The 27,881-nt window shown below is 45.1% G+C and overlaps 1 protein-coding gene across 1 annotated transcript in view; it reads right to left on the bottom strand.

The window, feature by feature from the left end:
- Positions 1-27,881, bottom strand: part of ccdc162 (coiled-coil domain containing 162) — a 179,119-nt gene that overhangs the window by 17,332 nt on the left and 133,906 nt on the right. Inside the window, exons 37-44 of the mRNA XM_080193446.1 lie at positions 23,978-24,087; positions 22,132-22,281; positions 15,230-15,283; positions 14,045-14,212; positions 10,558-10,710; positions 9,508-9,642; positions 6,481-6,633; positions 3,959-4,168 (exon numbers count right to left, since the gene is read on the bottom strand). Of these exons, the coding sequence (XP_080049572.1) occupies positions 3,959-4,168; positions 6,481-6,633; positions 9,508-9,642; positions 10,558-10,710; positions 14,045-14,212; positions 15,230-15,283; positions 22,132-22,281; positions 23,978-24,087 (1,133 nt within the window). The remainder of the gene's footprint in view (positions 1-3,958; positions 4,169-6,480; positions 6,634-9,507; positions 9,643-10,557; positions 10,711-14,044; positions 14,213-15,229; positions 15,284-22,131; positions 22,282-23,977; positions 24,088-27,881) is intronic.

Below are 27,881 nucleotides of genomic sequence, written 5' to 3'. Positions count from 1 at the left end.
CAAGCTGAAATTGTAGGAAATTAAAAAGGTACTTAAGCAGCTGTACAAATTTAGAATTCTGAAAAATACTTTCTTTTAACTCAGCAATGGAAAGGCCAAAGCCATTGTTATCAGCACCTATTATAAATCCCAGCTTCTCGCCAGTGATTTCTGTCCCTGACACTCAGTTGGGCAAAACCAAAATACAAAATCTGGGGTTCTGTTGACCTAAAGCTTCAAACCTCACATCCTGTTCATCATCAATTGTGTGTACTGAAGATCTTAAGCAGTTAATGAGAGAAATGATAAGTTAATCTGTTGGGAGGGTGTTGATTGAATACTGAATGCTGCCAGGTTACTCTCACCTGAATGAGGGACACCTCGTGCTAACACAGCACTCTCAGCATTGGACTCGGGCGTTAACCTTAATTTATTATTTAACTGTTGGAGTTAGAACCTACAAATACTTCCCTAGCAGCAGAAGTGTTTGTTTTAACAATTACAGTGGTCCATGACTCAATTTCAAATCCCCTTTTCAGGTGTCTGTGTCAACAAACCAAACATACAATAAAACTCATTTCCTCATTCTGAAAGAGAGGAGTAAGTGATGCATCACGAGAAAGAAAGAAAGAAAAAAATGAGTGAGTGATATAAAAATTAACAGGTGGAAGCAGAGCAATTGTGCCAGTATCATCAGATTTGAAGAGCTATTGAGGAGCCATCAGACTGTTCCAAACCTGCTGAATGATAGGTCAGGCTTTACAGCCACAAGTTGGGCTTGCTACTGTCTCCCCCCAGCCCCTCCCCCCCCCCGCCTCCTTCCCATGCCAATCTCAAATAGGGTGTGGGGATGTTGGGTGGGGGCTACAAGGTCAACACGTCAGCTTCCCAAATGACAGAAGGCGAGCCGGTGTAGAAGTCAGCAGCCTGCTCACTATTTTACAATCGCTCATGGACCAGTTAAGCTTGTTAACAATCCAATCGCCTGCGGTTTTTAATACTGGCTGTATGTTACTCCTATTGTCAGGTGGGAGTGTTTTCTGGCAGCAATAACCAAGAGGCAGAAGGGTGGAACACCAGGCCTCCATGTTTACTGCCTGTACCACCAGATTCTGTTGGGGAAGGTGGCAGCGACTGTATGTTTCTAAAGTTATTTTTAAATTTCTTTTGGCTCTTCAATTAAAAAACAGGACCAGTTCTGGTCCTCACCAACTTCCCTTTTGTGGCATTACTTTTCTATCACATGAAGTCCCAGGCTACAGTCCTGATTGGTCCCTGAGCCAGCTACCCCTATGCTTCTCTAATTGGCCTCCTGACACTTGATCGGACCAAAAGACCAAAGATATAGGAGCAGAATTAGGCCATTTGGCCCAGAGTCTGCTCCACCATTCAATCAAGGCTGATATGATTCTCATCTCCACTCTCCCGCCTTCTCCCCGTAACCCTTGATCCCCTTATTGATCAAGAATCTATCTATTGCTGTCTTAAAGACACTCAATGACCTGGCCTCCACAGCCCTCTGTGGCAATGAGTTCCATAACTTCACCTTCCTCCTTATCTCAGTTTTAAAGGAGTGTCCCCTCACTCTGAGTTGTGCCCTCGCGTTCTAGTCTCTCTCACTAGTGGATGAGCTGAGACTGTGGGGGGGCGGGAGGAAGCAGAGTGCTCAGTTTCCATTCTGCTGTCACCCACCACAAAATGTAACATCCAGTCCCCGCTTTACATTTAATTGTCAAACACTGAAGACGATTTCGCTGCTTCCATGTAATCAGTTGGTTAAAAGTCCTTGTATCAGTGACGCTGTCACCCTGAAAGGTCATCGAATGGAAATATTGGGCAGAATTTTACACCCCCTGGGGGGAGATTGACAGGTGAGCGGGGGCATGAAATTGGACATGATGCTGCCTAAATCCAACTGCAATTTTTCATTTGCTTGGGGAGGGAGGTGTAAGCCTCCACTGCAATTTCTGCTATGATGGTGGGAGGCCAGCAGTAAGTTTGAAGACAGCCAGGTCTCACTCCTTGGACTACGGATGGGATTTGGGCGGGGGGGGGGGGGGGGGGGGAACCTTCTTCAATGGTCTCTGGCCCTATTGGAGGCCGTAATCCAGATCTCCCCCAGACCATAGGTTCTCCTCCCGCAAACCCCTCCACCCACCCACCGTGTACACCCGATCGCTGTCCCTAACCCCCCCCAAACGCTCCCCTCCACCACTCCAGCCAATTGCTGCCCCCATCCTCCTTTCCTCTCCTGCTTCCTACTATGGAGCTCTGCCCACTCTGATGGCCCCTTCCCCTTCAGGCCCTAACCCACCCCTCAGGCCTTGCCCCCTTGGCACCGTTTTTGCTGGTGCAAACCCAATTTCACTGGCAGAACAGGGCTGGTAACATGGTGAGAGGCAAAAAAACTGGGCCTTCTGCCTCTTTCCTGATCTTATCGGCTGATCAACTGGTGTGATGAGCCAGTACGATTGCCTTTGCGGTTGTGTTTCGACACAGAACGAGGCCATTTTGGCCTATGGTGTCTGCACTGGCTCTCCAAATGTGCATCATGACTTAGCACCATCCCCTCACCTTTTCCTGGAGCCTTGAACATTACTTGAATAGAAACAATCACCCAATTCCCTGTTGAGTATCTTGATTGAATTTGCCTTTCCCATACTTCCAGGTCCTTTGACAGTACCTGCAAAAATCTGCCACTTCGAACGCCTAGAAGGACAAGGGCAGCAGAGATGGGGGAAAACCACCCACTGCAGGTTCCCCTCCAAGCCTCACATTATCTTGATTTGAATCTTTATCATCGTTCCTTCACTGTCATTGGGTCAAAAATCCTGGAACTGCCTCCCTAACAGTGTGAGTGGATATACCCCATGCGGATATAACTGAGACACTTCAGATCAGCCATGATCTTATTGAATGGCGGGGCAGGCTCGAAGGGCTAGATGGCCTACTCCTGCTCCTATTCCTTATGTTCTTATGGATAATATCTGAAACTCGTGTTACAGATTATTAATAGAGGAAGATCAGCTTTATGTACTGACCACCTAATGAGAGACCTGATGTGCAGATAAGGTGGATTGGTCATGCTAAATTCTCCCTCAGTGTCAGGGGGACTAGCTAGGGTAAATGCATGGGGTGATGGGGATAGGGCCTGGATGGGATTGTGGGCAGTGCAGACTTGATGGGCCAAATGGCCTCCTTCTGCACTGTAGAATCCTATGATTCTACATTCATTTCACTTCTCAATCCTTATTAAGGGACCAGTTGCTACCAAAGCTTTCCCTTCAGACAGCCCCAAGTTACTGTTTTGCCTGAGATTCACTGCCTTGTCCTTTTAAATTAAAAACAGTTGTTAAACATGAAAATACTTGGATTTTAAAAGAAATTTCCTACCCCTAGCAGAACAACAGGTGAGAATTGACTGGTGTGCATGTTATCAGTGATCTAATTTTGTTCTCTGACCTGGTCATCGGCTCACACAGGTCAGTATGATCCCAATGTAACTTATTCATTAGTGCATCGTTATAGTTTCTGCACAGTTATAACACCTCAATACACTTCAGACAGGGTCCAAGGAGACTGGACAGGGAGAGGGAAAGAATTAGGAGAAGGGGTCAAAAGCAGAGCTCAGTCTCGTGTCAGTCATGTTTTGCAATTGTATTCAGGCCCTTTTTGAGAATCCAGTGCTCTGTTAATCACTGAACTTTGCTTTTCTTTCCAACAAAATAGAAAAGTTGATATTTGACTCAAGGTTTTCTGAAACCCTGCTCATTCTGCAGCAGCGTATGTGGTCCACAAAATGTCACCAGTCCAACCTTTTGACTTCCGGTTATTTCTAATGCTCTGAGGGGGGTATGTTTCACTCGCTCCAGAAGGATATCAAACTAACAGGTACTAACATTGCACTTCTAAATGGGCCTGCTATCACTTTCTGTATAGAACAATAGAGTGCAGAAGCAGGTCTTCCACCATGCAGTACCTGTTTGATCTCCTTGTCAATCTTCTGGTGGTTAATTTGAGCCTTTTTGGAAGACTTCTCAAACTCATTGCTCAGGATTTGGAGCCTCAGCTCCTTCTCCTCCATGTCATTCAGCAGCCGCTCCATGTCAGACGCCTTCATGCTGTCCAGTGCTTGTCGACTCTTCAGCTCTTGGGAAGCCCGGTGCTCATGCTCCTTCAGCCGCCATTTCTGTGGTCAATAAAAACTCAGTGTGTCAGGCACATGGCAGCAAGAGTGAGCATTACCTACTTATCAAGACAATTTACTCTTTGAAGTACTGGTCTCCTTATTTAAGGAAGGATGTGAATATGTTAACAAAGAACAAAGAACAACCCAGCATGGGAAACAGGCCCTTCGGCCCAACGAGCCCGTGCCGCCATCTTAACAAAGCATTTTCCTACACCTACCTAGACCCGTGTGTATGCGTATGGTACCCGCATTGGAAACCAGATTCAGGGGAGAATAGTTCAGGGACAATTTGTTACACCAATCAGCCTAATAGCACATCTTTGGGGTGTGGGAGGAAACCGGAGCACCCGGAGGAAACCCACGCAAGCACGGGGAGAATGCGCAAACTCCCGCAGACACAGGCCCAAATCCATGTATCTGCACAGCTAGCAGTGATAGTCACTGAGCTGTCGTGGTGCCCACCTGCTGGTCCAGTTTTAAGCACACACAAACGACGCAAAGTGCTAGGCCACTCTCGAAACATCCAAGAGCAGCCCACGCACAACCCCTCGTTAGACAACAAGGGGCATGCAGTTCAGAGAAGGTTTGCCAGACTAATACCAGGAATGCTTGTGTGGGTTTTCTCCGGGTGCTCCGGTTTCCTCCCACACCCCAAAGATGTGCTGTTAGGCTGATTGGCAGTAATAAATTGTCCCTAAATTAGTTTCCCTCAATGTGGATGGCCATAAAACATTAGACAAGGGTCATGGGTGGAGGGGGGGACTGGTGGTGTTGGGATGGCGGCGCAGGCTCGTTGGGCCAAAGGGCTTGTTTCCCGGGCTGTTTTTGTTCTTTTGAATGGATGGGTTGTCATCTGAGGAAAGGTTGGAGAGGTCAGGCTTGTATCTGCTGGAGGTTAGAAGAGTAAGAGGTGATTTGAATGAAACATTTAAGATCCTGAGGGGCATTGACAGAGTGGATGGGAAGAGGAGCTTTCCTCTTGTCGGAGAACCTAGAACTAGAGATCACTGTTTAAAAACTGGGGGTCGCCCATTTAAGATGGAGATGAGGAGAATTTTTTTCTCTCTGCAGGTCATGAATCTTTGGAACTCTCTTCCTCAAAAGGCAGTGGAAGTAGAGTCTTTGAATATTTTTAAGGCAGAGTTAGGTAGATGCTTGATTAACAAGAGGGTGAAAGGTTATCAGTGATAGGCGGGAAATGGATTTGGATTACAATCAGATCAGCCATGATCTCATCGAATGGCAGAACAGATTTGAAGGGCCAAATGGCCTACTCCTGCTCCTATTTTGTATGTTCGTGGGACTGAGGTGAAGAGAAATTTCTTCACCCAGAGGGTGGTGAATGTGTAGGATTCATTACCACAGAAAGTAGTTGAGGCCAAAACACTGTATGATTACAAGCAGAAATTAGATATAGTTCTTGGGTCTAAAGGGATCAAAGGATATGGGGGAAAGGGGGAATCAGGATATTGATGATCAGCCATGATCAAAATGAAGGGCCGAGCAGGTTTGAAGGGCCGAATGGACTACCCCGCTTTTATTCCTATGTTTCGTAATGTTTTGCAACTTATGCAAAGGAAAAGGCTTTCACTTATAATCTTCCAAAGTACTTTCCAGTCAATTAGGTCCTCCTGAAGCGTAGTCACTACTTGATGTAGGAAAACATGATAGTCAAATTGCACCTAGAACGCTGTCATTGGCAGAGATTTTCATCTCACCAGCAATATTCAAAGCCATTGCAGCATTCAGTTCACTATTAGCCATGGACATGGACTGTTTGATGTGTCAGTGACTGTTCAGGCTGGCAGTCTGGCCTACTGAGTTATAGATGATATAGAACAAAGAACAAACAACCCAGCACGGGAAACAGGCCCTTCGGCCCAACGAGAATGGTGAGTATTTTGTAGACATGGGAGATTTGTAATGACTGAGTATAATGATGATGTGGAGATACCAGCATTGGACTGGGGTGGGCACAGTAAAATGTCTCACATCACCAGGTTAAAGTCCAACAGGTTTATTTGGAATCCCAAGTTTTCAGAGCACTGCCCCTTCATCAGATGAGTGGTGAAGGAGCAGCACTCTGAAAGCTCCTGATTCCAAGTAAACCTGTTGGAGTTTAACGTGGTGTTGTAAGACTTCTCACTGAGTATAGTGATGGGTAGGCTAGGGAGATTAGTGAGGTAAATACATAGGGTTACGGGGATAGGGCATGGGTGGGATGCTCTGTCAGAGAGTTAGTGCAGATGGACCAAATGGCCGCCTTCTGCTCTGCAGGGATTTGACGATTGTATGGGAGTTTCTGCGATTACCTCCTTTTCCAGCTCTCTCTCCATTTTCTCATTCTCAGATTGTGATCTGCTCAGAGCCTTCCTCAGAGCTGTGAGCTGTTGGCGCAGAAGAACCACCTCTTCTTCTGCCACCATTTTAATACGGAGATAATCCTTCTTGACTTTAATGACTTCCTGTTAACATAAAGAATCAAAAAGAAGAAAACAATTCCTTCCAATGGCGATCATTCTTAAAATTTAGTTAAAAAGGGGAAGAGAGAAGTGCTTTAGCTGTTCAATTGTCTTTTTATTTCGGTGTGGCAGGAGAACAAAAACTTTACAGTCTGTGAATTTACAGTGATCAGGAACAGAATTTTAAAAAATTATTGCCAATTCTTGCCCACTTCTTTTGTTCCTTATTTGATCTCCCTACCCTCACTTGGATTAAATTTCAAGTCAGTGATCAGTCAGGAGGCCAGATAGAGCATCTGGTGAGCTGGTGTGATGACAATAATCTCTCCCTCAATATTACTAAAACAAAGGAGATAGTCATCGACTTCAGCAAGTGGAGGGCATGTCCCTGTCTGTATAAATGGGAATGAAGTGGAAGTTGTCAAGAACTTCATGTTTCCAGGTGTTAAGATCACTTACAGTCTGTTCTGGTCCCTCCATGTCAACACTACAGTTAAGAAAGCCCACCAACGCCTCTATTTTCTCAGGAATCTAAGGAAATTCAGCATGTCTGCTATGACTCTCACCATTTATAGATGCACCATAGAAAGCATCCTTTCTGGTTGTACCACAGCTTGTATGACTCCTGCTCTACCCAAGGCTTCAAGAAACTACAAAGAACGTAACTCAGTCCGTCACACAAACCAGCCTCCGCCTACCCTTCCTGCTCCCTCGATTATGCCGGTTGCTTTTCCGAGATGGAAAGTACATCCAGGGTACGTGGGGTCCTTGATTATGCTGGTTGCTTTTCCAAGGACCCCACGCACCCTGGATGTACTTTCCATCTTCTTCCATCAGCAAAAAGATACAAAAGTCTGATGATATGTACCAACCGACTCAAGAACAGCTTCTTCCCTCCTGCCATCAGATTTTTGAATGGACCTATTGCATATTAAGCTGATCTTTTTCCATACTTTAGTTATGACTGTAACACTACACGCTGTACTCTCTTGCTTCCTTCTCCGTCATGTCCACTATGAACCATATATTTTGTCTGCATAGCATGCAAGAAACAATACTTTTCACTGTTTACAATACATGCGACAACAATGAATCAAATCAACTCACATTAGAATGATCCACAGAATCAGGGAACAACTCCTACATGGTTAACATTTCAGCTGCTATGGAAACGCATTACTTCATGCAGATTAATCCTCCAGCTGTGAGGTCATATGAACATTGGAGGGATGACCCTGGACAATCTCACTGAATGGGGATGGGGGAGGGGTGCGAAACTCCCCCCAACTTGCACCTAAAACTCCCAAAATATCAAATTCTCAGAGCTCCAATTTCAGGCCCCGCCCACATCAGGCTCAAAATGGCAACTGGGTCAGGTGTGAGTGCAAACAAAGTCAAAGGTCAAAGTGCAACCTTTTATGAAAGGGTTCTCGCCGTTGCCCAAGTTAACCTTTTAAACACATCCAATCGCAGCATAGCTTAACAGCTAAATATATGCACGTGTATCCATTCTTCAAAGTTTGCTTTCAATATTTATTTTTAGAAAACATTACCTTGACCTTCACAAGCTATCGAGTGATTGCAACAAAGGCGCAGATTAGATCCCAATGAGTGCTTTGAAAAAAAACCTTCTGTAAATAAGGCCAGCAGAGACTCGATGGGCTGAACTGCCTCATTCTGTGCTGTAATGACTCTAAGGCCATGATTTATCAGATAAAACAATACAGCACAGGAACAGGCCCTTCGGCCCACAATGTTGTGCTGAACATGATGCCAAATTAGACTAATCCCATCTGCCTGCCCTTGGTCCAGATCCTTCTATTCCTTGCATATTCATGTGCTTATGTAAAAGCTCCTTAAACAGCCTTTTGTATCTGCCTGCACCACCACCCCTGGCAGCATATTCCAGGCACCTGGAGTCTCAAGGCAGAGTAGGAGGGGTGTGGGGGTGGAGAGGTTAGGACGGGAGGAGAGATTGGGTAAAGGTTGGGGGTGGATTTATAGGCGGAGAGCTGGGAGGGGAAAGGAGCTTCTACGAGAGGCAGGTCTTACTGAGGCGAGGGCCATCAATGTTGTCAAGAGGTTGCTGTTCGAGGCACCTCCCCTCCCAACCCCCCCCACATCCGCCTGAGGTATGAGCAGGGTCACTTTCAGGGTTTACCTCTCTGCCAAACTCCTCCCACCATCCTGAAAATTGCGGCTGGGTGGGAAACAGCCTTTCAGTGATTATTAATTGGCCAGTTAAGAACCTTAACTGGAGCAGGGGCAGGCTGGACTGAGGCCTCGTCCACCCCAAAATTATGGAGCGTTTAGGGCAGGCAGGAGGCCAGTGGGAAGGTGATCCGAGGAATTATACAGGCTCCGGGGCTGGGGGGGGGGGCCGATGTAAAATTAACCCCAAGTTTCTAAATGCAGGTGTGATTGGAATCATTTCATTACACACTTGATCTATGAGCTCTTACAAATTATTATTCACATGTTGTAATCAAAATCAGTAGAAATAAACTCTTAAATCAGAGAATGATACAACATAGAAGGAAGTTATTTGCCCTACCCTAGCCTTTTATCCAATTAGTGCCATATCTCTGCTCTTTCCCCGTTGCCTCTACAATTATTTTCTTTTTGAGTATATGTCCCACTCCCTTTTGAATTTGCTTCCACCATGCTTTCAGGCAGAAACAACTATAGTGACTATTCAAAAAAAGCACTTTCAGTGAAGGAGTCTTCAAGTTTCACAGTAGCCAGTGACTGAAGATGAATGAAATGCTGGGAGTAATATTACATTCCTTATGGGTGTCAGATCATCAGCAGTCTAGATGGGATGCTGGTCCTTATAAGCTAACGCAGATGATGCTCTGTCAGTGCAATGTCACTTACCTTCTCCAAGGCAGCGCAGGATCTCTGGAGCTGTTTCTGCTTTACAGTTCGTCGCCAGCAGCTCAGAGTCCTCAGTTGACACACCAACCTCTCCAGTTTACTGTTCTCTTCCCGTAAGGACTGCAGCTGATCTTGCTGGGAAAACAAAAGGAAAGGATCGGTCTAGCACACATCAGAAGAAATGCTCCATCTTTCACCGTCCCTCAGAGAGGCCCCCAGCCCCTTTTGCTGTACCCCCAACAGGTTCCATTTCAGCAACATCACAGGATCTCGTTCAAAGATTAGTATCTTGGAAAACATTAACATTGCTAAATAGTTTAAATACTTTGGAAACAGTTCTTCAGGATTTTAACAGAAGGATATTCTGGCCTCTGAAAATAAAATCTACAAGTGAAGACTACAATGAAAGCGTTATTAGTGCACTGTACAAGGCTAGTGCATAGATAAAGATACGTACAAGTGTACACAACTTTGGAGTTCTTTCCTTTAGGAACATTTCCTTCGTTTGAATATTTTTTGAATTTGTATTGATTTTTTTCTCTTGGCACTGCTGCCTCACAGCACCAGAGACCAGGTTCGACTGGGTGACTGTGCGGAGTATGTATGTTCTTCCCGTGTCTGAGAGAGTCATTTGAGTGCTCCACTTTCCTCCCACAGTCCAAAGATGTGCAGGTTAGGTGGATTGGCCTTGCTAAATTGTCCCATAGTGTCCAAAGATGCGTAAATTAGGTGGATTAGCCATGGTAAATGCGTGGAGTTACAGATATAGGGCAGGGGTGTGGGCCTGGGTAAGATGCCGTTTTGGACAGTCGGTGCAGACTTGATGGGCTGAATGGCCTCTTTCTGCACTGTAGAAATTCTATGCTTTCTGTGAATTCTATTATTCTCGTACAACAAAAGCTCAGATTCAAAGCAATAGAAATGGAATGAAACCTTGAAGTTTCACACGCTTTCAGCCAGTTGAGGCTGGCCCAGGATTAATCTCTGGACTGGGGACACTATCAGAGGAGAAACTCTTTGAAAAAACTGAGAGTGAACAGACTTGCTTACCCGTGCCAAGTTCTCTTGTAAAGTGTCATCGCTTTTTGTGGAGCCAATCTTCCTCTTGAGGATAATCATATTTTCCACCCCTTTTTTTCTCACTTCACTGATCAATTCACAGACGGTTTTGTTCATGTTGATGTGATATTCATCCAGCTTTCCCTGTTGTTATGAATGTGCCGAGAGTGGCAGTTACAGCAACAGTGGAAACATTTCGCCGCATATCAGTCACTGTAGATGAACTCTCCCATTGGTATTCCTGCCAACAAGCCTTTTCAAAATAACTGGGTTCGCACCTTCATGAACACAGCAGTGGAAGACATTCCTTATCTGCAGCGCATTCCAGACCGTCGCCACCCTCTGAGTAAAAACATTTTTCCTCAAATCTCCCCTAAACCTCCCACCCCCTCACTTTTAACTTGCGTCCTCTCGTGACTGACCTTTCAACTAGGGTGTGGAGTTATCGGCATTGGGCTGGGGAGCAGCTGTTCCCCTTAGTTGAAGGGTGAGTTATGAGGGGAAACAAATTAAAAGTGAGGAGTGGGAGGTTTGGGGGGATTTGAGGAAAAACAGAGGGTGGTGACAGTCCGGAATGCGTTGCCTGGGAGGGTGGTGGTGGTGGAATGCCTCACATCCTTTAAAAAGTACCTGGATGAGTACTTGGCACATCATAACGTTCAAGGCTATGGGCCAAGCGCTGGCAAGTGGGATTAGGTGGGCAGCTCAGGGCCCTTCATGCATCAATACAGACTCAATGGGCCGAAGGATCTCTTCTGCACTGTAGTATTCTGTGATGTGAACAGCCTTAAGACTAAAAACATAAGAAATAGAAGCAGGAGTAGGCCATCTAGCCCTTCGAGCCTGCCCTGCCATTCAATAAGATCATGGCTGATCTGTCATGGCTCAGTTCCACATTCCTGCCCTCTCCCCATAACCCTTAATCCCCTCTCTTATCAAAAACCCATCAACCCGCGTCTTAAAAATATTTAGCGAGGTAGCCTCCACCACTTCAGCGGGCAGAGAATTCCAGAGATTCACCACCCTTTGAGTGAAGAAGTTCCTCCTCAACTCCATTCTAAACCGCCCCCCTTTATCTTGAGGCTGTGCCCCCTAGTCCTACTATCCTAGGCTGGTGAAAATATTGTTCGGGATCCAAAATATAAAACTTAGTTTGCATTCCTGTCCCATTTCCCATCCCTTGGAGTTGCGAAGAGAATTATTCATAGAATTTCACAAAATATCATAGAATCTACAGTGCAGAAGGAGGCCATTTGGCCCATTGAGCCTGCACTGACCACAATCCCACCCAGGTCCCTATCCCCACAACCCCATATATTTGCTCTCCTAATCCCCTGACATTAAGGGGCAACTTAACATGGTCAATTAACCTAACTCACACAAGAACACGGCTGATGGAATACAAGGTGGTGAAGAGTAAAGTTAGTAACTTTCATAGAAAAATAAAATGAAGCAAAATATTTTTTCAATGCCAAGAGACTAGGACATATTTGTATTCAAATGCAATGTTATGGGGATTATAACTTGTACATTATAAAGTTAATGCATAACCACAGCAAGCAGTAAGGGAGGCATTATGGAATCCCTACAGTGCAGAGGAGGCCATTTTTCCCATCGAGTCTGCACCAATCACAATCCCACCCAGGCCCTATCCCCATGCATTGACCCTAGCTATTTCCCTGACATTAAGGGGAAATTTAGTAGTCAATTCGCCTAACCTGCACATCTTTGGATTGTGGGAGGAGACCAGAGCAAGCCCATGCAGACATGGGGAGAATGTGCAAACTCCACACAGACAGTGACCCAAGCCAGGAATCAAACCCAGGTCCCTAACATTATGAGGCAGCAGTGCCAACCACTGTGCCACCATGCTGCCCAGCTTTTGTTACAAAGAGATTAGAGGATAAGAGTTAAAAAAAGGTCTTGCTACAATTACACAGAGCATTGGTGATGCCACAGCTCAAGTACTGCTCTCATTACCCAAGGAAGGACATAACTTGTCCTTACAGGGAGTGCAATAAAGTTTCACCAAACTGGTTACCAGGACAACCTGATGAAAAGAGATTGAATGGACTGGGCCTATATTCTCTGGAGTTTAGAAGAACGAGAGGTGATGTAATTGAAATATATCAAATTTCTTGAAAGGGGTTGCTGAGAAAATGTTTTCCTTCCTGGGGAGTTTGGAATATGGGCTCACAATCTTAGAATAAGGTGTCGGCCAATTAGGACTGAGATGAGGAGAAATATCTTTGCTCAAAGTGTTGTGTATCTTTGGAGCAGTGGAAATATCACTTGTCAATATATTCAAAACAAAGATTGATATATTTTTGGATACTTTGACAGTGTAGCATTCACTCAGTACTGCATTGGAGTGTCCAAGTCCTGGAGTTACACTTGAACTCACCAATTTTAAGTCAAAAAGAGTGTGCTCAATAGACTCCCAGCTGGTGACCAGTGATGTCTCATTGTTAGCTGATATAATCAAGGCAGAATAACCACAAGGATAATTGAGGTGAATGGCACAGTACTTAATGGGAAGCCACAAGGTACAGCTGGGAGCAGAAAGGAATGGAAGGATATTCTATCATAAACTGATAGGTAGATGAAGGTGAGTGGGAAAATGCTTGGGTGAAGCATAAACATTAGAATAGACCAACTGAGTCAAATGATGATGTAAGACCAGAATAGATAGAAGCAAAGCTAGGCCATTCAGCCCATCAAGCCTGCTTTGTCATTCAATGAGACCATGACTAAGCTGATGTGATAATGCTCAACTTCACTTTCCCACCTTATCTCCATCGCCCTTGACTCCTTTAGTGATTAAAAATGTCTATCTCAGCCTTGAACATACTTAATGACCAATGGATGGCACAGGAGCAGTGATTAGCACTGCTGCCTCACAGCACCAGGGACCCAGGTTCGATTCCCGGCTTAGGTTACTATCTGTGTGGAAACTACATGTTCTCCCTGTGTCTGTGTGGGTTTCCTCTGGGTGCTCCGGTTTCCGCCCACATCCGAAAGACGTGCTGGTTGGGTGCATTGGCCATGCTAAATCCTCCCTCTGTGTACCTGAACAGGTGCCAGAGTGTGGTGACTAGGGGGTTTTCACAGTAACTTCATTGCAGTGTTAATGTAAGCCTACTTGTGACTAATAAATAAGCTTAAGAATTCCACGGATTCACTACCCTCAGAAGAAATTGCTCCTCATCTCTGTCTTGAGAGGTTCCGAGAAGTTATATATAATTTTGGGCCTTCCCTTTTCAGAAGAATGTAGTAATGACTTCTCACATTTAGCTAATTTTACTGTCCAGATCCTACTGCAGGATTTGATGCGATTATTTTCCGATTAACAGTCCCCTAAAGCAAATTCCTTCTATTGAATTTGGAATTTATCCAACGTCTCTTTGGATGTGGTAACTGAGGTAGGAACATGCAAATAGATGAACATTTCAATCTTGTTGCTTGGCTACGTACACACCTTTAGTGCAAAGCAGGATGCAAACAAACTTTTGACCAAGGCATCATATTCCTGTCTCACTTCTCTCCTGATCTCGTGTTTCAGTTTGGCATTTTCTTCCTCCAGGTTGGTCAGCTTGGCTCGGAGAGCTGTGATCTCTATAATTATCTCATGGCTCAGATCAGCTAACTGAGGGGGTTGGGGTGGGGGGGGGGTGGGGGGGAGGTGGTGCGGGGGAGGAGGTGGAAGGAATTGAAGTAACACAAGAGAGGTGGTAACTTTGGCATCAAGAACAAAAGCAACAGCGATGAGAACAGGTCATTCGACTCATTAAAGTTCTTCCCTCTCCCATTGTGACAGCAAGAAGTTTAATTTTGTACAAGGCCGGTGCTGGTAGCTCTATTCCTTGTTGGGAAAATATTCCCCATCCCCATTACGGTGAGTAAGACTGTGTGCCAGCTTGGCTTCAGTGGGAATAATCTTGACCATGAGTGAGTAGATTGGATTCATCCTCACTGCAGATCCAGGGAGCAGAGAAATCCACTCCCTTGTTTTGGATTATTCTGTTAGATCATGGATGGTCTGTACCTTCACTTCATCTGCCTATTGCAAGTCTGTAGCACCCAATACCCTTGTCTAAAAAGACAGGAAGTACTTCCTTATCTCACCCCTGATTGGCCTAGCTCTAATTTTAAGTAATATTTCCCTATTTAGACACTCCCTACTGAGGAAATAGTTTCTCTCTACTCACTCTACCTACTCACTATAATCATTCCAAACACTTCAGTATGACCACTCCTTAATCTTCCATAATAAAAATAATCTGGAATTGAGAATCTACTGATGACCATGAAACCCATTGTCAATTGTTGGAAAAACCCATCTGGTTTACTAATGTCCTTTAGGGAAGGAAATCTACTGACCTTATCTGGTCTGGCCTACATGCAATTCCAAGGCCACAGCAATATGGTTAACTCTCAAATGCCCTTGGGCAACTAGGGATGGGTTTTTCCAACAATCGAGAATGGTTTCATGGTCATCTGTAGATTCTTAATTCCAGACTTTTATAGAATTTAAATTCTACCATCTGCCATGGCAGGATTCGAACACAGGTCCCCAGAATGTTAGCTGAGTTTCTAGATTAATTGACTAGCAATAGTACCATTAGGCCATCGCCTCGTGCTTGTATAAAAGAGATTTATGTACCTGGCAGTCTGGTGTTGTAGATGCTGTTTGGGATCTCTGCATTGCCTTCATTTCCTAAAAAAAGTCACAACAAAATAAAGCACGGAATATGAACATCCTCAGCATTATATTATGAATTTAATGCAATTCTATGTAATAAATAGTTTTTTTAAGCAAGAAACTATTTCCCCATTTTGGCAAAAAGATTAAGGAGAAGAGCCATGATCATAATGAAGAGCAGGGCAGGATCAAAGGGCTGAATGACCTCCTCCTACTTAATATAGAAAGTAGGAGGAGGTCACTCGGCCCTTTAATCCTGCTCTCTTAATGTAGAAAGAGTTTTCAGAACATGTACATGCTGCCATTCTCCAGGACGGTTTTCTGCACCCTGGATCTGTTTACAGTAGTTACCGCTCAAGTTCATAAATAAGCCACAAGTCAGAAATCCTTCCAAAATCAAACATGGCTAAGGCACAATCAAACACTTAGCACTACAAGACAGAGAGAGAGGCACAGGTTTGCTCCCAAAGATGTGCTCTTAGGCTGATTGGTGTAACAAATTAGTCTTCCCTCAATGTGGAATGCCAGAAGCATAGACAAGGGTCATGGGCGGAGAGGAGACTCAATGTTAAAATGGCGGCCCGGGCTCCTTGGGCCTGTTTCCCGTGCTGTGTTGTTCTTTGTTCAGTCAGCAACCACTGTCAGTCAGCAGAATGAACATTTGGCCAAAATATCTAGGAAGCGGTCATTTTTAGTTCCTATCAGTTTGAGCTTGTAATTCAGGGACATTCCCTAAACAAGAATGGTAGGAAGGACTATTACTTAGGTGGCGAAAAACTGCAGCAGGCGACGGTGCAGAGGGACCTCGGGGTCCTTGTGCATGAGTCGCAAAAACCCAGCTTGCAGGTGCAGCAGGTGGTCAGGAAGGCGAATGGGATGCTGGCCTTCATAGAACATAGAACATAGAACATAGAACATTACAGCGCAGAACAGGCCCTTCGGCCCACGATGTTGCGCCGACCAGTTACAAAAACAATGACCCACTAGCCTATACCAATCCCTTTTCGTCCATAAACCTATCCAGAGATCTCTTAAACGCCCCCAAACTAGACGCATTTACAACTGCAGCAGGCAGGGCATTCCAATCCCTCACCACCCGCTGGGTAAAGAACCTACCCCTGACATCCGTCCTGTAGCTACCCCCCCTTAATTTAAAGCCATGCCCCCTCGTGCTAGCTTTCTCCATCCGAGGAAAAAGGCTATCACTATCCACCCTATCTAAACCTCTAATCATCTTATATGTTTCAATAAGATCCCCTCTTAGCCGCCTTCTTTCCAACGAAAACAACCCTAGATCCCTCAGTCTCTCCTCATAGGACCTCCCCACCATACCAGGCAACATCCTAGTAAACCTCCTCTGCACCCTCTCCAACGCCTCCACATCCTTCTTGTAATGCGGGGACCAGAACTGCACACAGTACTCCAAGTGCGGCCGCACTAGAGTAGTGTACAGTTGCAACATTACACTGCGACTCCTAAATTCAATCCCCCTACCAATAAACGCCAAGACACCGTACGCCTTCTTGACAACCTTATCTACTTGATTCCCAACTTTCAGGGATCTATGTACACACACACCTAGATCCCTCTGTTCATCCACACTATTCAAAGTCCTCCCGTTAGCCCTATACTCGACACATCTGTTGCTCCTACCAAAGTGAATTACCTCACACTTCTCCGCATTAAATTCCATCCGCCACCTCTCGGCCCAGCTCTGCAACCTATCTAAGTCTCCCTGCAGACTATGACACCCTTCCTCACAATCTACCACACCTCCAACTTTGGTGTCATCAGCAAATTTACTAATCCACCCAACTATACCCTCATCCAGATCATTAATAAAAATTACAAACAACAGTGGCCCCAAAACAGATCCCTGAGGCACACCACTCGTAACTGCACTCCATGATGAATATTTACCATCCACCACCACCCTCTGTCTCCTATCTGATAGCCAATTCCTGATCCAACTTCCTAGATTACCCACAATCCCATACATCTGCATTTTCTGCAGAAGCCTACCATGGTGAACCTTATCGAACGCCTTACTAAAATCCATGTATACCACGTCAACTGCCTTACCCCCATCCACCTCTTTGGTCACCTTCTCAAAAAACTCAATAAGGTTAGTAAGGCACGACCTACCTGCTACAAAACCATGCTGACTATTTCTAATCAATTCATTACACTCCAAATAACTATAAATCCTATCCCTAATAATTTTTTCTAAAACCTTGCCCACAACAGAAGTAAGACTCACCGGTCTATAATTCCCGGCAAAGTCTCTGTTCCCCTTCTTAAACAATGGGACAACATTCGCTATCCTCCAATCCTCATAGCGAGGGGGATTGAATATAAAAGTAGGGAGGTCTTGCTGCAGCTGTATAGGGCATTGGTGAGGCCGCAGCTGGAGTACTGTGTGCAGTTTTGGGCGCCGCACCTGCGCAAGGATATTTTGGCCCTGGAGGGAGTGCAGAGGAGGTTTACTAGGCTGATACCGGAGTTGAGGGGATTGAGCTATGAGGAGAGGCTGAATAAACTAGGCTTGTACTTGTTAGAGTTTAGAAGAATGAGGGGAGATCTCATTGAGACGTATAAGATGATGAATGGGATGGATAGGATAGAGGTGGAGAGACTCTTCCCGCTCAAAAAAGACAGTAGGACTAGGGGGCACAGCCTCAAGATAAAGGGGAGGCGGTTTAGAACGGAGTTGAGGAGGAACTTCTTCACTCAAAGGGTGGTGAATCTCTGGAATTCTCTGCCCGTTGAAGTGGTGGAGGCTGCCTCGCTAAATATTTTTAAGAAGCGGGTTGATGGGTTCTTGATAAGAGAGGGGATTAAGGGTTATGGGGAGAGGGCGGGAAAGTGGAACTGAGCCACAACAGATCAGCCATGATCTTATTGAATGGCGGGGCAGGCTCGAAGGGCTAGATGGCCTACTCCTGCTCCTATTTCTTATGTTCTTATGTTCAAATTGGACAATTGGTTTGAATCAGATTACTGCAGCCAGGATTGCAAGCTGGAGTTTTGTAAATAGAAGGTGAAATCCTGAGTTGTGTTGTTGAGAATCTTGTTCCTTTCCACAGCAGCAATATAATCCCTACAGTGCAGAAAGAGACCATTTGGCCCATCGAGTCTGCACCGACTCTCCAGGACAGCTTCCCACTCAGGCCCTCCCCTCCATCCTATCCCCGTAACCCCGCACATTTCCCATGGCTAACCCCCCCTCAGCTAGACAACTTTGGAGACTCAAGGGGTAATTTAGCATGGCCAATCCACCTAACTTGAACATCTTTGGACTGTGGGAGGAAACCGGAGCACTCAGAGGAAAGCCATGCAGACACCTGGAGACTCTGTGCTGACTCTGCACAGTGATCAAGCCAGGAATTAAACCCAGGTCCTTGGAGGCAGTGCTAGCCACTGTGCCATTATGCCACCCACCACTGTGCTACTGTGCCATCCACATGCTGTCTCTACATCCATTCATTCTTGGATTACAAATTAAACCTGAACAAAACAAGGACTTCACCATCACAGCACATGCTATTTAAAAGTGAGTCATATCACAATGCTGCATTAAGATTGATGATCCAATGGTGTTTTTACAGTGGGTGCAGTTTTATATTAATCAGTCACGCAGCGTACTGCAATGTTGCAAAAGACAATACAGACACAACAAGCCTTCTTCTGTAATAAAGGCAAAATACTGCGGATGCTGGAATCTGAAAGCCTTCTTCTGTGCTGTAAATATCTGTGGTGTTAGGCGCAAGAGGACAATGAGTACATTTATTAGTTTATCAAAACAGTGAAGAAACACCTGTTTTCCCAGACAACCAGAGAAAAGTCAGGGAAAATATTGTATGTTAATACCTTCATTTCACTGAGCCAGTGTGTGTCTAAAGCTATGCAGCGAACACAAACACACACACACTGTACTCCATGTGCAAAAACAGAGAAACAGCAGCACCTGCACCTGACATTGACAAAGCTGATGAAGCTATCACATAATTTCTGTTTGCCACTTATTCGTGTTATGCGTTCCTGAATCACTGGCAGCAAGGACTCTCAACAAAGAGTCTTTTATTCACTAACTTTGCAGCTACTTCAACACTTGTGTTCTGCCCACACTCCAGGGATAGCTCCAGCGCTCCCTCCACACGGCCTCTTGTGTAGCCACGTCATCATGTTCTCACATGAAGAAGTCAACAACTTCCCCATTTAGTTGGAACATCCGGTGGCATTGGATGTGAGTGTATGCAATAGGAAACTATGTATAGACCAAAGAAACTAGAAGCAGGAGTTGGCCATTCAGTCTTTCGGTCCTTGGCTGATCATCAAGTTCAATATTTTGATCTCCTCTTCCTCCCGTATCCTTTGATCCATTTAGCCCCAAGAGCTATATCTAATTTCTTGAAATCACACAACGTTTTGGCCTGAACTACATTCTGTGGTAGTGAATTTCACACATTTGCCACTCTCTGGATGAAGAAATTTCTCCTCACCTCAGTTCTAAAAGGTTTAGCCCTTATATTCAAACTATGACCCCCTATTTGCGAACATTCCCCCACCATTGGGAACATTCTTTCTGAATCTACCCTGTCTAACTCTGTAAGAATGTTAAGTTTTTATGGGATCCCCTCTCAGTCTTCTAAACTGCAGTGAATACAATCCTAATCAATTTAGTTTCTCATCATATGACAGGTCTGCCATCCCAGGAATCAACCTGGTAAAGCTTCGCTGTATTCCCTCTATAGCAAGCACATCCTTCCTCAGATAAGGACACCAAAACTGCACACAATACCCCAGGTGTAGCCTCACCCGAGCCCTATACAATTGCAGCAAAACATTCCTATTCCTAAACACAAATCCTCGTGCTATGAAGGCCAACATACCATTTGCCTTCTTCACTGCTGTACCTGCACGCTTACTTTCAGTGACTGATGCATAAGGACACAAAGGTTTCTTGAATATCCACCTCTCTCAATTTACACCCATTCAAGCAATAATTTGTCCTCCTATTATTACTACCAAAGTGGATAATCTCACATTTATCCACATTATACTGCATCTGCCATACACACTCAGCCTGTCCAAGTCACGGTGAAGCATCTCTGTGTCCTCCTCACAGGTCACCCTCTTGCCCAGCTTTGTATCATCTGCAAATTTGGAGGTAATACATTCAGTTCCCTCTTCCAAATCATTAATATATAATGTGAACAGTTGGGGTCCTAGCACAGATCCCTGTGGAATCCCACTAGTCACTGACTGCCAATCAGAAAAGACCCATTTATGCCAACTCTTTGCTTCCTATTTGCTAACCAGCTTTCAATTCTAAGTCATTACCTGCAATCCCATGTGCTTTAACTTTATATAATAGTCTGTTATTAACCTTGTGGTAAGCCTTCTGAAAATCTAAATAAACCACATCCACTGGTTACATCCTCGAAAGAATTCCAGTCGATTTTTCAAGCATGAATTCCCTTTTGTAAAGCCATGTTGACTTTGTCAGATTATACCACTGCCTTCCAAATGTTTAGTTATGAAATCCTTGATAATAGACTCTAGTAATTTCCCCTGTACTGACCTCAGGCTCACTGGTCTATAGTTCCCTGTTTTCTCTCAAGTTGTCCTTGATGCAGGGGTCTGCCATTCTGGATGTAGGCTGCACCAAACTGGAATGTGTTTGCTGATGTAAGTGCGGATGCTCAAACATTGCAGTATTGTAGCATCGGTGGGGCTGAGAGTACCTGGTTGAGTCTGTTGAAGACCACTGCAATGCCCCTGCCAACACCATTTGACATCTTGGCGGAGAAGTTGACAAAATGATCTCACTATAAAGCGGGATGAACTTAGAAAGATAATCTGTCATACCAAGAAAACACTGTAAGGGGTGTTTATCCACAGGAATGGTCATCTGTCACACAACCATTGTCTTGTCTCAATGTCAAAGTTCTTGCTCTAGGGCGAGTGCAGGGAAGGTTTACCAGGCTGCTTCCTGGGATGGCAGGGCTGATGTGTGAGGAGAGATTGAGTCAATTGGGATCTTATTCGCTGTAGTTCACAAGAATGAGGGTGGTTTCACAGAAACCGATAAAATTCTAACAGGACTAGGCAGGGTAGATTCCGGGAGGGGGTGTGCGGGCGGTGGGGGGATGTTCCCAATGGTGGAGGTATCCAGAACCAGGGCTCACAGTCTGGGGATACAGGGCAACTCTCATTTTCTATATTTCTATAAATAATGTCATGGTCTTGCCATATGACTTCTTATGTTGAGATAAGAGGTCACATGGCAGGACCATGACATTACGTGTCATCATATTCTTATCTGACCACTCGGTCTACGCTGCTATTAACGTATCCTTTCAAAAAGAAGGGAACAGAAATCAATGTGACCTTGTTACATTGAAGAAGTTCGGCATCAGCCCTCCACCACCTAACACCCAGTGGCAGCAGTGTGAACCACCTGCAAGATGTACTGCAGGATCTCAACAAGAGCTCTTTGACAGCACCTTTCAAATCCCTCACCTCAATCACTTGGAAGGACAGGGGCAGCAGATACCTGGGAACACCACCACCACCTGCAAGTTCCCCTCCAAGCCATTCACCATCCCGCCTAGGAAATATATCAGTGTTTATTTCACTGCCGCTGGGTCAAAATCCCTCCCTATCAGCACTGTGAGTGTACCTACTGCAGGGGTTCAAGAGGCAGCTCACCACCAGCTTCTCAAGGGCAATCAGGGATGGGCAATAAATGCTGACCTTGCCAGTGATGCCCATATCCTGTCAAAGAATACATTTAAAAAAATATTCTTAAAGGAAGTGCTTGTGGCAGCTCAATGACTTCATTTCAGGTTGTTCCATACCTGTTCCTTTTGGTAAAGCAGCTGGTGCTCCCTACGGAGTATATTTTCGTAACACATGGAATACGTCTCAAAGTTACTGCGTTCCCTTTCCATGACGTCACAGGCCAGAGCCATAAGGCAGTCTTTTAAATGATCTTTGCTGAAAGTAATCTGTCAAAATCACCAAATCATTATAATACACATCACGGCCATGCTTTGTATATGTATCATTGTAAATCTTCCTTTCTGCTACAGGATTTTTCACTGCTATCGCCCTCCTCCACCATCCCAAACCACAGACAGGAAATAAGATCACAGTTCCACTTGTGTTGATCCACTTTCCTTCAGCTGTCACTCATCCCCAGTGAATTTTCCAGGCACTGTCTAATTTAAACACTTTTGCCAGGCTCCCAGTGGGATTTCTATTTGCGACGCGCGAGGCTAGATGGAAAATTACTGCTGCCAACCTCAATCAGCGATCAAAAGGCTGCAGAACTGGCTGGCAGTGGGGCAGCAGGAGAGGCTATTTAAACATCTCGTGTCGGAGGTTACCTTTTTAAACCTAAGTACCCTCCTGACCAGCAGTGCAGCACTGAAGGCGAGGGACATGCTGGTATCTCATTGTAGTCTTGCACAGTTCTGATATCTCCAGCTCTCTTCTGGGACTGCATTTGAGTGAATGGGGGCAGCAGGGATGGGCTGGCTTTCCTTCAGCAATGCCTCATTGGTGTGACTGCCCACAATGATGGAAGCTTAAATCCAACCTGCCATTGGCAAATTTTCGGGAATTGCGTGAAAGCTGGTTTTATATACTTTTGCCTATAAGTTCATGGATCTGCATTCAATTCCAGCCTTGGGTGACTGTGTGGACTTTGCACATTCTTCCTGCATCTGCGTGGGTTTCCTCCGGGTGCTCCCAGTTTCCTCCCACAGTCCAGAGATGTGCAGGTTAGAGAGATTGGCCCCTTAGTGGCCCAAGATGTGTAGGTTAGGTGGATTAGTCAGGGCAAATGCGTGTGGTTAAAGGGATAGGGCAGGGGAGGGGGCTTGGGTAAGATATTCTGTCAGAGAGTTGCTGCAGGCTTGACAGGCTGAATGGCCACTAACGGGATCCTATGATTCTACGAGAGTTTATTCAGGAGTCCAGAAGGTGGGTATAAAGTTGACACTCTATTTGATCCCATGAGATTCCCTCGCTAGGGTAAGAGTAACTCTAAGTGACCACGCTTTAAGGACAGATTCCCATTCACCCAAGTTAGAGCTCTTCCAATACCCATCAAAGTATGACTGAAGCCCAAAGAAAACAAAAAACACTCAAATTTACTTTTTCCTTTGGAATATCCACAGATTAAAAATGTAAAAGAGCACAGGCAATATTTACAGAATTCTAAAACGAGTGCCTAATGAACAGAACTAGGAAAAGGCATTAAAAAAAATTTCAATTTTTTTTGAGTCAACCACGTTGCTGTGGTTGACTCAAAAGCGTCATCTGGAAAGATGAAGTAAGGATGGCAGATTTCCTTCCCTAAAGGACGTTGGTGAACCAGATGGGTTTTTTTTTTTAATAACAATAATCAACAATGCATTTATGGTCATCATTGAGATGTTAATTCCAGGTTTTATTGAATTCAAATTTCACCATCTGCCATGGGGGAGGGGGATTTGAACCCAGGGACGGAGCACTAACCTGGGATGACTAGTCCAGCAGCAATAACACTACAGCTCCACCTCCCACAACAGCTCCATTATTCAATTAACAATCGTGTTAATTGAGTCCGACTGTTGACATTTGATTCAAATATCAAACATTCGATAACACATTTGCAGGATTATTTTGAGTTGCTAAGAGATTGAACTTGTTCTGTACCTCTTCATCAGTCTCTTGTGAACGCTCCTTCAATTTCTGAATAAATTTTTCAACAATCTGAGGCCTCACTATCGAGATGTTTTCTGTCATGACTGAATGTTTCCAAACATCTAGGGGAGAAAGGAATTTCAAGTGTAAGTTGCATTTATTCCCCTCCCTTCTTACATACAATATAGAACACTGCAGCACAAACAGGCCCTTCGGCCCACAAGTTGCGCCGATCACGTCTATACCTACCAAGTCAAAGAACTATCTGTAACTTCCAATGCCATTAAATCCCACATACTCATCCAGAAGTCTTTTAAAAGACCCCAGCAAGTTCGCCTCTACCACCACCAACGGCAGCCAATTCCACTCACTCACCACCCTCTGAGTGAAAAACTTACCCCTAACATCTCCTCTGTACTTGCTTCCCAGCACCTTAAACCTGTGTCCTCTCGTAGCAACCATTTCAGCCCTGGGAAATAGCCTCTGAGAATCCACCCTATCTTTTCCTCTCAACATTTTATAAACCTGTGTCAGGTCACCTCTCAACCTTCGTCTCTCCAGGGAGAAGAGACCTAGCTCCCTCAACCTATCTTCATAAGGCATGCCTCCCAATCCAGGCAACATCCTTGTAAATCTGCTTTGCACCCTCTCAATAGCTTCCACATCCTTCCCGTAGTGAGGCGACCAGAACTGCGCACAGTACTCCAAGTGGGGTCTGACAAGGGTCTTATAAAGTTGCAGCATTACCTCCTGACTCCTAAACTCAATCCCTCGATTTATGAAGGCCAGTACACCATACGCCTTCTTGACCACATCCTCCACCTGCGAGGCTGATTTATGAGTCCTATGGACCCGGACCCCAAGATCCTTCTGCTTTTCAACACAGCTAAGACTCCTACCCTTGATATTGTACTCCTGCATCCTGTTGGTCCTGCCAAAATGGACCACTACACATTTATCCATGTTGAAGTCCATCTGCCACTTCTCCGCCCAGTCTTGCATCCTATCCATATCACGCTGCAACTTCTGACATTCCTCCAGACTATCCACAACACCACCAACCTTCGTATTGTCAGCAAACTTACTAACTCATCCCTCCACTTCCTCATCCAGGTCATTTATGAAAATGACAAACAGCAAGGGTCCTAGAACAGATCCCTGGTGCACTCCACTGGTGACCGACCTCCACACAGAAAAAGACCCATCCACAACCACTCTCTGCCTTCTGGAGGCAAGCCAGTTCTGGATCCACAAGGCCAAAGCCCCTTGGATCCCACGCCCTCTCACCTTCTCAAGAAGTCTTGTATGGGGGGGAACTTATCAAACGCCTTGCTGAAGTCCATGTAAACCACATCCACCGCTCTTCCTTCATCAATGTGTTCAGTCACATTTTCAAAGAACTCAACTAGGCTCGTAAGGCACGACCTGCCCTTGACAAAGCCATGCTGACTATTCCTGATCATTCTAAACTTCTCTAAATGCTCATAAATCTTGTTCCTCAGAATCCTCTCCATCAACTTACCAACCACTGAGGTCAGACTCACCGGTCGGTAATTTCCCGGGCTATCCCTGTTCCCTTTCTTGAAAATAGGAACCACATCCACAATCCTCCAATCCTCCGGATCCTCTCCCGTCTCCATCAACGATGCAAAGATCATTGCCAGAGGCTCTGCAATCACCTCCCTCACCTCCCACACTAACCTGGGGTACATGCCATCCAGTCCCAGCGACTTGTCTATCTTGATAGAATTTAAAAGTTCCAACACATCCTCTTTCTTAATGTCCACATACTCAATCTTTTCAGTCTCCCACAAACCTGTAGTACAACCTCCCAGATCACTTTTCACTGTGAATACTGAGGCAAAGTATTCATTAAGTACCTCTGCCATTTCTTCCAGTTCCACAGAGACTTTTCCCCCTTCACCTTTTATAGGTCCTATCCCTTCACTTCTCATCCTTTTACTCTTCACATATTTGTAGAACGCCTTGGGATTCTCCTTAATTTTACCCGCCAAGGCCTTCTCATGACCCCTTCTGGCTCTCCTAGTTTCCTTTTTAAGCTCCTTTCTACAAGCCTTATACTCCTCTAGGTCCTTGACATCTCTTAGCTCTCTGAACCTTTTACACGTCTTTCTTTTCTTCCTGACTAGGTTCACCACAACCTTCGTGCACCACGGTTCCCGTGACCTACCAAAACCTCCTTGTCTCATTGGAACGTTGTCGTGCAGAGCTCCAGTCAAACATTCCTTGAAAATCCACCACCTTCCTTCAGTACTTTTCCCCAAGAACACTTCCTTCCAGTTTATTCGTCCAATTATCTGCCTGATGTCATCATATTACCCCTTACTCCAGACAAACACCTTCCTGGCCTGCCTGATCCTACCTCTTTCCAATGCTATCGTGAAGGAGATAGAATTATGATCTCCATCCCCAAGATGCTCTCCTACCGAGAGATCCGACAACACCTGTCCTGGTTCATTAGCCAGCACCAGGTCAAGTACAGCCTCTCCTCTTGTAGGCTTATCCACGTGCTGTGTCAGGAAACCTTCCTGAACAAACCCTTCCCCAACCAAACCCCTTACCTTAGGGATATTCCAATCGATGTTTGGGAAATTAAAGTCTCCCATCACGACAACTCTGTTATTATTACATCTCTCTAGAATCTGTTTCCCTATCTGCACCTCAACTTCCCTGTCACTATTGGGCGGCCTATAGAAAACACCCAAAGTTATCGACCCTTTGCTGTTCCTGATTTCCACCCACAGACTCCGTAGATAGTTCCTCCACGGCATCCTCCTTCTCTGCAGCCATGACACTGTCTCTGATCAACAGTGCCACTCCACCACCTCTTTTGCCTCCCTTCCTGAAACATCTGAATCCGGATTCTTATCAGTGTTTAAAACACTTTCGGTGCTGCAAACAGTTCTCCTTCAATTCCAACACAGAATCATACTAAAAATAAAAATCTTTTGCCTTTTTGCCTCAGTGAAAATGAATAGCCATCAGCTAGTAACCCTGTGTTAAAAGGTTGAGGTTCTAGGGGAACAGGTTACATGCATGGTAAAAAATAAGGCAGAACTGAGTTGTGGGGTTCATTAACAGGAAAGGCCAGTGAGGTGGTGAAGTAGACTCAGGAACTTGGATAGAAACATAGAAACACAGAAGACAGGAGCAGGAGATGGTCATTCGGCCCTTGAGCCTGCTTCGTTTTTATTAAGATCATGGATGATCATCCAACTCAGTAGTCTAATCCTGCTTTCTCCTCAAAACCTTTGATCCCGTTTGCCCCAAGTGCCTCTTGAATATATTCAATGTTTTGGCATCAACTACTTCCAGTGGTAATGAATTCCACAGGCTCACCACTCTTTGGGTGAAGAAATGTCTCATCTCCGTCCTAAATGGTCTACCCTATGCAGAAGCACGATGCTTACTGATTGACTCTCTTGAAGAACGCAAGCTGGCTCAGTTTATGGGTATCTAACCTTAGATTAGAGTTCTTTATTTAAATAAGTACAAACAGAATTGAATGGTCAGGCCAGCAGGAGTTCACAGATTAAATGAATTATATTGAGGCCAGTTAATTAAAGAAAATCTGTTGAAATTGAATAACTTTATTTATTTGTCACGAGTAGACTTACATTAACGCTGCAATGAAGTTACTGTGAAAATCCCCCAGTTGCCACACTCTGACACCTGTTTGGGTACACTGAGGGAGAATGTAGCACAGCCAATGCACCTAACCAGCACGTCCTTCAGACTGTGGGAGGAAACTGGAGCACCCAGAGGAAACTCACGCAGACATGGGGAGAACGTGCAGACTCCACACAGACAATGAATCAAGCTGGAATCGAACCCAGGTCCCTGGTGTTGTGAGGCAGCAGTGCTAACCACTGTGCCACCGTGCTGCCCAATCTCG

The sequence above is a fragment of the Carcharhinus amblyrhynchos genome, chromosome 7 (assembly GCF_965287045.1).
Source record: "Carcharhinus amblyrhynchos chromosome 7, sCarAmb.v2.hapA, whole genome shotgun sequence".
NCBI classification, from domain to species: domain Eukaryota; kingdom Metazoa; phylum Chordata; class Chondrichthyes; order Carcharhiniformes; family Carcharhinidae; genus Carcharhinus; species Carcharhinus amblyrhynchos.
The sequence above is the reverse complement of the archived record's forward strand: the minus strand, read 5'-3'. Positions and strand labels throughout refer to the sequence as shown.